This window comes from Gymnodraco acuticeps, unplaced genomic scaffold (genome assembly GCF_902827175.1).
Source record: "Gymnodraco acuticeps unplaced genomic scaffold, fGymAcu1.1, whole genome shotgun sequence".
NCBI lineage: Eukaryota > Metazoa > Chordata > Actinopteri > Perciformes > Bathydraconidae > Gymnodraco > Gymnodraco acuticeps.
In genome coordinates, this window is record NW_022989857.1 from 116,289 (window position 1) to 128,608 (window position 12,320).

Here is a 12,320-nt window from a genome sequence, read left to right on the forward strand (position 1 = left end):
TATAAGCGTTGAAATGTGCCTCAGATGTGATTGGACATTGAGCGGATATACTTTTAATAATATCCTTAGGAACAAAGAGCTTTGTATGACTTGTTGAAGAAGTAGCTTCAATAGATGTCGACAGGTAGCTGTGTTTTTCTACTTTGAGTTGGACTTCTGATGTTTTAGTTTCATCAACAGCAGGACTTCAGGGGCTTCACGAACAACTCAAGCCTCAGTCAGAGCTGGGGGAGGGAGTGCTGTCGTGTTGTGATGAAATACTAAAACACTAAGAGTTCAGGAGCGCTTCTTTTCAAACCCCAGCATGCAGGGAAGAAACGTTCCTGCCGTCATAAATGTGAGATGGGGAACATGAAAAAGCCAAAATCCCCAAACACGTTAAAATATTGAGAGCTAGGGTTTGGACGGCTATGGAGAAGTCCGGTTTGAGTTTTATTAAGAAGTCTTTCTCCATCTGTAGCTGCTCCATCACCTGCTCTGATTTGGAAAGAGGAGAAGTTCTTCTGAGGAAGTAATGAACAGCTTTTAAAGTTTTCCTGGCCTCTTTGTTTCTGGTCCCATTTCTTTCTTGGATATCAGCTCAGTCTGCTTTATCAGATTTCTTTGCAACTTGTATTTTTCTCATAATTTCTGACTTGAGTGTCGCTTTTTAAAATAGGAAACTTCTGCGATTCTTATTGTCTTGAGAAGCAAGAGTTTCATCAGGTAGCAAGCCTTGAATCATTGCGTGTGAAACAAAGTCAATGGGTTGATGTGAATGAGGTGTATGACGTAAAGCGAATTTCGTTGCATTTGGTATTTTCACGGAAGCTGATGGGCGTTAAATGTAGGGGGACATGCAGCCCTCTTTTAGCTCCAGCAGGGTATATGCAGGAATCCTGAAGTCAATGTAAAACCTTTTAAGACCTTTTTTAAGACCCTTTCCATACATTTGAAGACCTCATCGCCACTTTGAGTTTTAACCGGTTACCTTGGCGACACACTTCACCTCACATTGACTATATACAGTATTGATTGTCCTTCCTCCTTATCTTCCAACCATTTGGACGCAGACTTGCATTTCCCCATAACGATGTTGTTTAGCAACCGGCGTAAACGGACCTCCGCGCTATCAAGCAGTGAGCGCGCGATGTCCTGTTCAGATGACGTCAAATCCAACGGGATGCCATAAATAAACTACACAGAATCACACTACACACCTACGCCATGATTACATTCAGGCAGACTGTAGAATACAACCTCTTTGGACCATCTATATACTTATTGAAAACAAGCTACAACATGTAATACCTTGGAAAATGCCGTTTAATACTTTTTAATAGCCTTCATTTTCGCTAAATTGATTTATCAACTTTTAGTACTTTTTAAGACCCCGCGGACCCCCTGTCTAGGCATAATTAACAAAGGTCTTCAATGTTGGGTGATTCATATAACTTTAAAGTACTTTTGTAGGCAGACCCTGAATCGAGTGCTCACACAACAAAGAGCAATGAGATTTTCTCGATTGGATTTTAGAATAATTGCAGGCGTCAAACCAAAAGCACGCTCAAAAACGTTGACTTGGCATAATGCTAACTCATTAATTCCCTTGAACCACTCTATTTTTTATTTATTTTTTAGATATGTCCAATTGCTTCAAGAGGCCTTATGGTCTTAGTCCTTTGAAAAAAGAAATATAACGGATTGGTTCCTAATTGTATTCATTGAAATTAGCAACTTGGTTGGGCTATGTCAGGCTAGCTACTCCACTGAGAGACATCAGTTATTTTCATCTCATTAAGTAAATTAAAGTATAAGAGGATATTGAAAACAGTGAAAGACTGTTTCAGATGTTCTAATGTTACCTTATTAAGTGAAGATGATTAAACACAAAGATAACAAAATAACAGACTGAACACAAGTGGAATAAGCTGAACAAAAGCAACCAGTCCACCCGGTGTTTCTTTACACATCTCTCTCTGTGTTTCTCTCTCTCTGCCTTGCTCACCCTCCCTGCAGGTATGCTGTGAAGGATTGACGAAATAATGAAATGTTGTGTCGGTGTTACAGCAGCAGGACCTCCATGTTAAATCTTTCACAGCACAATAAGAGCTCAGACAGACTAAACAATCAGCCACACACACACACACACACACACAAGACAGCAGTTGAACTTCAGCTACTGCTGGTGTTCTTGTTTAGGTGAGCAGCGTCTGGGTTTCGTGCTTCGAAATCAGTTTCATTTCAGTTCGTTCTGGATTTACTTTGTGATTCAGATAATTTTACTGATGCCAGATCAGGTTGAATCTGGTAAATCCAGATATGATGAGCTTGGATTAAGATGTTCTATTAAATACATACAAAATAAATACATCTTGATCTCTGCCTCTTTGTTTATACCAAATGTATGGTTTTGTTTTTTTGAGCAGTGCTCCAAAGATTTTTCCGGAATCTGGGATGATTTTACTGACTGACGTCCACAACAATGATGCGAGTGTAAAAGTAAAAATCTTTAATTTAAAGGTCACCTATCATGCTATTTTTAGGCAATAGCATAGGTCTCAGATATATAAAAATATATAAAAAAACATGTCTATGAAGTGTTTTGCTCAAAATACCAAACAGATCACCCATTCTAGCCATGCCTCATATCCCTCTATTTCACTTCCTGTTTCTAAAGTGCTGATTTTGAGTACAAAAAAATAATTGATTAAATAAAAAGGAGGGGGCTGAGCTCATGCGGGACCCGGCAGCTACTGTCTAAAGTAAATGCTGCCGTGATGAAACGCCATATCATGGATTATCAAGGATTCTCTCTGAAACAGTTTGGAGCTCAAAGGCTTTCTCTCTTGCCGGTTACACCACAAGGTGAGTTCCTTTTTACTTCCTGCTTCTTCACACACATGCTCTCCAGTACAGGTTAGCTCTGAGTGTTAGCGATGCTAATGTAAACACCGACCATATTACGTCCAAAAGAGTCGGGCATTGTTTCTGATAGCAACGTTTCTGATTGGGCCGTGGGTCCACATTTCAGATATTACGTCATATCGGACGCAAATCTGGATCAGCTCCGTTGTACCCCGTTTTTAGAGATTTGGGTACGGAGGAAAAGAGAGAGGGTTTTATTTTCTGACGCTGCATGAGTTCCCTGACACACCGGTAGGGATGGGTATCGTTTGAAATTTATCGATTCCGATTTCGATTCCGGTTCTGCTTATCGATTCCGGTTCTTATCGATTCCCCGTTTCGATTCCAAAATTGTAAAATAAAGAGGTCAAACGTTTAGATAACAACAATATATTTATTCTTAAAAGCTTTAACTGAAATTGTTACTAAAAAATATACATGCAATACAAATGTATTGCACAATAGCTGTGCTTTATTTTAACTGAGCTATGCCTGTGGCAAGCTATTAACAGGCATTACACTTTGCCTTTTCTTTTTCTTTTTTAGTGTAGTGGAGCCTCACTTCAGAGTGTTTACCGCGACCTATCTTTGGTGTTATGAAGTGACTGAGCTCGTGAAATGTCTACGGGAGGGCGGGGGAGCATCGCTGCGGGGCAACTGTGGACCTCTGTCGCCTGTCAGCGCAATTTATATGATGCCGTTTGAAAAAATGAAGGGCGGTTGCCGGCCGTCAGCGTACCGAGCCGGCCGTCAACGGCCCGCTGACGACCGGCCGTTCTGTGATTCTCCAGGTCCGCCCTGTATTCCACCGGGTCACCGCAGCACCGCGGTGCAGACTGACCCGCTGGAATACAGGGTCTACCGCGTTTAGGAACCGTTAAGCAGAACCGAAATTGTGTATTTTGTATGGGTACCCGGTACCCGGCATTTTCTTATCGGTTCTCATCTGGAACCGAGTTTCGGTTCCCAACCCTACACACCGGGGACACATGTTTATGTATAAAAGACATCAAAAAGTGCATTTTGCATGATAGGTCCCCCAAATTGTCAATTAGGTTTAAGGGTCATTCTACAGAAAAGGTGGAATCTGGGTGATACAAATCTGCTGAAATATATTCCTTCTAAAAACATCTAAAACCTGTTAAATAGCAATAACTAACTCTTAACTTGATGAATCCACAACAAGTAGAGCTTAAAGTATTTTTTATTTTTTTTTCTACTTTATACAAAGCTTATTTGTATAGAAATGTCACTGGTGTTACGTGTTACCAGGAAGAAGAGTAACACCAGTGACAATTTGGAGAAAACACTACCATTTTAACAAAATGGCTGCAATGTGTCAAATATGGCTTCAGTCAATATCAAAATCGTTTAACTCTTCAATACAATACATTTTCCCATTCAAATGTTCACCCCTAGGGCTATGCAATGAGTAACACTAATGACAGACTTGAAAGACGCACGTACAATTTGAAGATAAAATGACACCTTTAACAAACAAAGTAAGAAGTATCTGACTTTCCTTATGTCTTTGTCCACTGCACTGCCTCAAATGATCTCTTGGTACAGGAGGCACTTCAGAGACAGTACATTACTTCAAAATAAAAGCGTTTTGTGTAGCAGTAACACCAATGACGTAATTTTGGGTGACTGACATTTATTTGATATTAATAATAATTTGCGTTTTTTCTTACCATTTCAGTGTTATATTTAATGTATGTAATGTTATGTAAATATACATTTGATTTATTTATTGAAAAAAAAATCTTTTAAATTAAAACTATCGGCTCCACTTCCATGTATGATCAAAGTGACAAGGCAGTTCCTTGAACTTGGCATTTTAAATAAATTGCAATTTACGTATACAACCATTTATTTTTATTTTTTATTTCGTACCATTGCAAAGATAATCTCTATTTATTCAACATATATAATGAATGTGAGTATTAGGTCAACATCATGTATTTTGGTGTCTGCAAAAGTAAGTGACAGCACTTCCACCTTTTCTGTAGAATGACCCTTAACCGGAAAGTGTTTCAGAAGGTACAGTCCATGTTGTTCCAAATGTTGGTTAAGATTTTGATCAAATACACTGTCTACTGTACTTAAACCTGGAACATGTTTTTGGGGGGGCTTTTGGCCACTTGGGCACAGAAGAACTTCTGCACAAGCTTGAAACAGTTCCATTTAAATTATAACTTTTAAAGTTATATCGACAGACACTGAGCAACCTAATCATCCCAAGTAAAATGAGGCCTAACAACAGCACAACGATATGAAAATATAAGTTTAGAGAGTCTTACAAAGTAGCATAACAATTATAAAAACATGCCATGGGATAAAAGTATGTGACTGAAGTGATGGCTAAGGATGAGCCGAAACTAGGTGATGGAAATGAGTTTACAAGGAAGACAGATGCGAAGAGATGGGTTTTGAGTTTGCTTTTAACGGAGTCAACAGGAAAACGTTACCTGACGGGGGCTTTCTTCATGTGTTCTCCCACAAAGGTGGCGTTGGTCATGCCCATCAGAGTGTTGGCCAGAGAGATGACGGACAGCAGGTGCTGCGTGGTGACTGCTCTCGACACGCCGTACGTCCCCTTCCCCACGATGTCCGTCAGAGTCAGCTTCAGACCCGTCGCCAGGGACAACTGTCGCAGCAGAGACTCCTGGGAAACAGAGGCAGACAGATGAACCAGGGAAGTGCTACGAAGGGTCAACAGGAGTGTGTGTGTTTGATACTTGTGTGTGTTGCTCAGAGTCTGTCTGGACTGTGTTTGCCTTCTGCTCTCATCTCAACGATATTAGAAGAGTGAAAACATTTGTATACTTGATTTGAAACATGATCTGTGTTGCCTTTATTGACTGGTGAAAACGTTCTGCTCCATCATGTTGCAGAAGACTTTATCACTTAGGTTGAGACTGGATTCTACTTTCTTCTCATTGCACAGAACTGAGACGACAGAGTGCAAAGTTTTCTTACGTTTGCTTAGGGATAATAAGTAAGATATGATCTTTATATGGGGGAGGCTCTCTGAAACAATAGACCGACATTGTGGTACAATATACACATTTTGACATCTGAAGCTTAGATGAATATTTCTTTGTTCTTTGGACATTTTACTTTAACTTTATCCTAAACTGGAGGAACTGTAACGAAACCACATTTTCCCCGGGATAAATAAATCTGTTTCTGACGATAAAGGGAAGATATATAACACAATCTAAATTGTTATTGATATTGTTATACGCTACGTTTAATATGTTTGTTTTATATAACTTGCTAGTTATTTAAAAATGTTCCAACATATATATTTCTGCTTCGGTATCGTGTCATAGTGAGGCTCATACAGGATTGTTTTTCTATTTTCTGTCAGAGGTCAGTTTCAGTCTGATTAGAGAGCGACACAGACAGCACCCAGGTGAGACCCGTCAGTACCTTGAAGGTGGGCAGCATGAGGGACATGTGACCTCCTCTGGAGATCAGGCCGAAGGAGATGGGGCAGTGCGGTCTGAGCATGCCCAGCCGCTCCAGGCAGATGCCGTCCAGCTTCTCGTTCAGACCCCAGGCGTGCAGGCAGGACATGAAGAGTTTGGCCGTGTCCATCGTCAGGTTGTACTCCAGCAGGCTGAGAGACTTGGACTTCTCCTCCCGCCTCCTCATCTCCTCCTCTTCCTCCTCGTCTTCGTCCAGCAGGTGCTCCTTGATGGTCTCCTTCATCGTCTCCTTCACCTGATATGAACAGGAGACAGGTTTATTTCAACAAAGAGACATAATATTAAGCTTTAAAACCTTTAATTTCCAGTTTAAAACTAAGATGGGTTCACACAAGTTGAACTTTTTACAGTACTGAAAAGTGGAATAGTATTAAAAGTTGCGATAAATGCTATCACATTATACTTTGAAACAATTACGCTTTAAAACCTTTGATTTCCGGTTTAAAACATGCAGATTTTTTGTATTACTATATATTTATTCTAAAGTGCATAACCAAGGTTTTACGTTACAACTTAAAGAAGTGCAATATGCTATCATTTAGCAAAGGAAAGCAAAGTATAAGCATATAACCAAGGAGACTACAGTTTTCACGGACTATTTATACGAAGAGAAAGAACGAAAAACACACAGAAAATGAGAAAAGAAAGCAATAAAACTCATTTTAATGTTAAGAACAGATTTTCTGCTTTTTCCCCTTCTGCGTTGACTGACCTGTTTGAAGATCTTGTTGGCCAGGAAGGACCCCCCCTTGTCGGCCCCGGCCTGGCTCTTCTGCAGCGTCTCTGGAGACACCAGGGTGGGGCTGGGTCTCTGCGCCTCCTCCGTCAGCAGCTGGATGATCACGGCCTCCACGTCGAAGAACAGCACGTGCATGTCGGGGTCCGTCAGGTTGGTCTTCATCGCCTGCACCACCAGGGCATTGTGGGAGTATTTCGGCAGGTTGCCCTGGAGGGAAAGAGACATGAAGAAAACTATAATTAAGGATCAATTGAACACAGAAACCCCCACATTGTGCCCTTGTCTGTTTCCTGGTATCGTGTCTTAATATCTGTCCTCATGTTGCAAATGGTCACTTAATGGCATCACCATGTAATACTCGTGCGTCTATTGGCTAGCACTCCAACACATTGTACGTGATAGGCTAATGGGACGGGACATATCTAATGGCCCGTTTCCACTGCAGCGGGTAGCTCGCTTTAAGCGTGCCGAGCTGTGCGGGGCCCGTTTTTGGTTGCGTATCCACTTGGCCTAGTACCGGCTAGCGGGTCCTAATTCACAGTTTTTCTGGCCCCATAAAATCGTGGTTCTAGGGCCAGGAACAACAAGGCTGAGTATGCTAAACTAGAGAGAGAATCGCTGGCAAGGGGGCTACAACTACAACAAGATGAACATATTTGACCGTGATTTAATTGTAATACACATTTCAAAATGATGCCGAAGTAACAACATACTGATACCGGATAGTAAAAACCATGAATTAATGCTTTGACAAGTCTGCAGACAGACGGCAGGAGAAGCACCCTTTTAAAATGCGTGTTTTCTGAATGGAGATCGGCTAAGCTAACGTTATATATGCTCCGACCGTCCACACTCACAACAACGGCCTACACAGACATAAATAAACCAGCGACTGTATTCTCCATGACACAGGCAGTCTGTGGTTTGTACTTGTTTAACTTTTGTCTAGTTTCTGAACAGATATGAAGAGCTGTGAGCTCTGAGTGCTAAGAGCTAACGGCTGTGTTGTTTTTCTGGGGCTCTCATTGAAGATGACGTCACGGCTCCGCCTACACTGCGTTACTATAGTAACTGCCCCAGTTCCTAAACTGTAATGGAAGCGCAGCATTAAAGTGAGCCGGGCCTAATAAGGCCTAACCAAACCGAGCGAGGCCGAGCGAGGCCTGCAGTGGAAACTCGCCATAAGGTTGACCAATCACAACAGAGCCGGCCAGCAATCAGAGCAGACTGGGCTCTGGTTTCAGACAGAGGGTGAAAAGAGCTGCTGCAGCACAGGCAGTATGAGAAAAATTAAGAGCTTTTTGAACATTAAAGCATGAAGACATGTAGAGACACTACACACTGATATACACCTGAACATCAGCAGGATAGGGCCCCTTTAAATGTAATTATCGTATCATATGGTAAAAAAGGAAAATACTAAGATAACAGGCGCTTAGAGCTATCTTGGGACATATTTTAGCAGCTTTGAAATGTTCCTGATGGCAACAGTGGGGATAATTCACAAAAAAGCTGTAGTAAATGGGCTATTACACCAAAACGCTTGGCAAAAAGAAAAACCACCATCAATAACACCTTTCACATGAAACCTTTTATCCATTTTGAATATGAAATATACTCATAAGTGAAGCTTTCATTACCACATTTAGCAAAACCAATTATACCACATCAGAGAATAATGATCTAATAAATGAGTCAGTCCTTTTAATACAAACTGTCATTCACACACACACACACACACACACAACCCATTAGCTGTAATTGCCACCAATACTCCCATATCGCTCGATTTTAATAGTATTAGCAGAGACACCTGCATTGAGCCGTATGCAGAGCAGCGCTGTCTGTTTACATGTTAATGACCTGATAACTGCAATCAGACAACTGCGATCCTGTTAGAGGCATCACTGTGAGGAAGAGGAGGGAATCTGGAGGGAGGAGGAGGAGGAAGGGCGGGAAGAAGTGATTAAGGGAAGCATGGAGGGAGGAAATAATGAGAAAAAGGGCAACACTGGAATTTACCTCTGACTGTGTTTCATGGAGGATTTACTATTTGCTTTTCTAAAGTCTGTTTCTGATTTTAGACCAGAGCAGGTCGCCTCCGACATTTTAGAGGAGTGTGTGGAGTTGTTAATATTCTTGCCCCACTGTAAGTTAGTTTAAGACGTCTGTGACTAAAGGATGACTTCATTTAATAACTGGATTCATGCTATTTGAAGACATCACTAGAGGTGAGACACTGCACATCTATTTTAATTGAGCAGGTGGCTCGGAACAAGACACTGTACCTTTAAGTAAAGCGTTTTAACCTTTAATGCCATAAAAGCTGATAACAATTATTATCATAAAAGACTCCGGACCGAGCAAAAGACACTATACACCTGCAGCTGAGACATTTTGTGTGTGTGTGTGTGTGTGTGTGTGTGTGTGTGTGTGTGTGTGTGTGTGTGTGTGTGTGTGTGTGTGTGTGTGTGTGTGTGTGTGTGTGTGTGTGTGTGTGTGTGTGTGTGTGTGTGTGTGTGTATGTGTCTCAGCTGCAAGTGTACGTGTGTGCAAAAAGGAGGTTTGTCCCCCAAACAGGTGCGGGCTGAACGTTGCAGTTATTAGAATTAATGATAATTGGGACGAATTACGGTCTTCTGATATAACCGTGGGTATTTACCATCAGCAGCTATTATAAAACCAATTACACTAAACCTAAAGAGAAGTAAACATGTTATGCTCACTATTACTACACTTCAGACAGACAGGTAGCAGCACCTCCCACCTTACAGTCCCTTCAGACAGACAGGTAGCAGCACCTCCCACTTTACAGTCCCTTCAGACAGACAGGTAGCAGCACCTCCCACTTTACAGTCCCTTCAGACAGACAGGTAGCAGCACCTCCCACTTTACAGTCCCTTCAGACAGACAGGTAGCAGCACCTCCCACTTTACAGTCCCTTCAGACAGACAGGTAGCAGCACCTCCCACTTTACAGTCCCTTCAGACAGACAGGTAGCAGCACCTCCCACTTTACAGTCACTTCAGACAGACAGGTAGCAGCACCTCCCACTTTACAGTCCCTTCAGACAGACAGGTAGCAGCACCTCCCACTTTACAGTCCCTTCAGACAGACAGGTAGCAGCACCTCCCACCTTACAGTCCCTTCAGACAGACAGGTAGCAGCACCTCCCACCTTACAGTCCCTTCAGACAGACAGGTAGCAGCACCTCCCACTTTACAGTCCCTTCAGACAGACAGGTAGCAGCACCTCCCACTTCACAGTCCCTTCAGACAGACAGGTAGCAGCACCTCCCACTTTACAGTCCCTTCAGACAGACAGGTAGCAGCACCTCCCACTTTACAGTCCCTTCAGGACAGACAGGTAGCAGCACCTCCCACTTACTAGTCCTTCAGACAGACAGGTAGCAGCACCTCCCACTTATACAGTCCCTTCAGACAGACAGGTAGCAGCACCTCCCACTTTACAGTCCCTTCAGACAGACAGGTAGCAGCACCTCCCACTTTACAGTCCCTTCAGACAGAACAGGTAGCAGCACCTCCACTTCACAGTCCCTTCAGACATGACAGGTACAGGCCTCCCCTTTACACGGCATAGACAGGTAGCAGCACCTCCCACTTTACAGTCCCTTCAGACAGACAGGTAACAGCACCTCCCACTTTACAGTCCCTTCAGACAGACAGGTAGCAGCCCCTCCCACTTTACAGTCACTTCAGACAGACAGGTAGCAGCACCTCCCACTTTACTAGTCACTTCAGACAGACAGGTAGCAGCACCTCCCCCTTACAGTCCCTTCAGACAGACAGGTAGCAGCACCTCCCACTTTACAGTCCCTTCAGACAGACAGGTAGCAGCACCTCCCACTATTACTACACTTCAGACAGACAGGTAGCAGCACCTCCCACTTCACAGTCCCTTCAGACAGACAGGTAGCAGCACCTCCCACTTTACAGTCCCTTCAGACAGACAGGTAGCAGCACCTCCCACCTTACAGTCCCTTCAGACAGACAGGTAGCAGCACCTCCCACTTTACAGTCCCTTCAGACAGACAGGTAGCAGCACCTCCCACTTCACAGTCCCTTCAGACAGACAGGTAGCAGCCCCTCCCACTATTACTACACTTCAGACAGACAGGTAGCAGCACCTCCCACTTTACAGTCCCTTCAGACAGACAGGTAGCAGCACCTCCCACTTCACAGTCCCTTCAGACAGACAGGTAGCAGCACCTCCCACTATTACTACACTTCAGACAGACAGGTAGCAGCACCTCCCACTTTACAGTCACTTCAGACAGACAGGTAGCAGCACCTCCCACTATTACTACACTTCAGACAGACAGGTAGCAGCACCTCCCACTTCACAGTCCCTTCAGACAGACAGGTAGCAGCACCTCCCACTATTACTACACTTCAGACAGACAGGTAGCAGCACCTCCCACTTCACAGTCACTTCAGACAGACAGGTAGCAGCACCTCCCACTATTACTACACTTCAGACAGACAGATAGCAGCACCTCCCACTTTACAGTCCCTTCAGACAGACAGGTAACAGCACCTCCCACTTCACAGTCCCTTCAGACAGACAGGTAGCAGCACCTCCCACTTCACAGTCCCTTCAGACAGACAGATAGCCAGCAAATCACAACTGACAGTCCCTTCAGACAGACCAGGTAGCGCAACTCCACTTTACAGTCCTTCAGACAGAGGGTAGCAGCACCTCCCACTGTACCGTCCCTTCAGACAGACAGGTGGTAGAAGGCACCTCCCAACTTCAACAGTCACTTTCAGACAGACTAGGTACAGAAACTCCCACTTGACAGTAACTTAGACAGACAGGTCGCAGCACCTCCCACTACAGTCCCTAGAAGACCGGTGGTAGCAGCACCTCCCACCTTTACAGTTCCCTTCAGAAAGACAGGGTAGTCATGAACTCCCAATACATGTCGCTTCAGACAGAAGGGTATGCAGCACCTCCCACTTACGTCCCTTCAGACAGACAGTAGCAGCACCCTCCCACTTTACAGTCCCATGTTATGCCGGCTTTTCTTGGCTTGTTTTAAGGTGAGTGGAGATGAACAAATTACTAAACTGCCAGTGCCTCGAGTTTACAGCTAATTAGCTAAAAGACAAAAACAAACATAGTTAACTAAGGTTGGCTACTAGCTAATGGATACGTTAGCTCAAGGTTTAGCTAAG

General features: G+C 43.4%; 1 protein-coding gene across 4 annotated transcripts in view; it reads right to left on the bottom strand.

Moving 5' to 3' along the window:
• Positions 1–12,320, bottom strand: part of LOC117562308 (WD repeat-containing protein 7) — a 113,393-nt gene that overhangs the window by 66,735 nt on the left and 34,338 nt on the right. For all 4 annotated transcript variants that reach the window (XM_034240118.1, XM_034240126.1, XM_034240110.1 and 1 more), the window contains 3 exons: positions 7,096–7,329; positions 6,325–6,618; positions 5,358–5,554 (listed from right to left, as the gene is read on the bottom strand). In XM_034240118.1, coding sequence (XP_034096009.1) covers positions 5,358–5,554; positions 6,325–6,618; positions 7,096–7,329 — 725 coding nt within the window. The remainder of the gene's footprint in view (positions 1–5,357; positions 5,555–6,324; positions 6,619–7,095; positions 7,330–12,320) is intronic.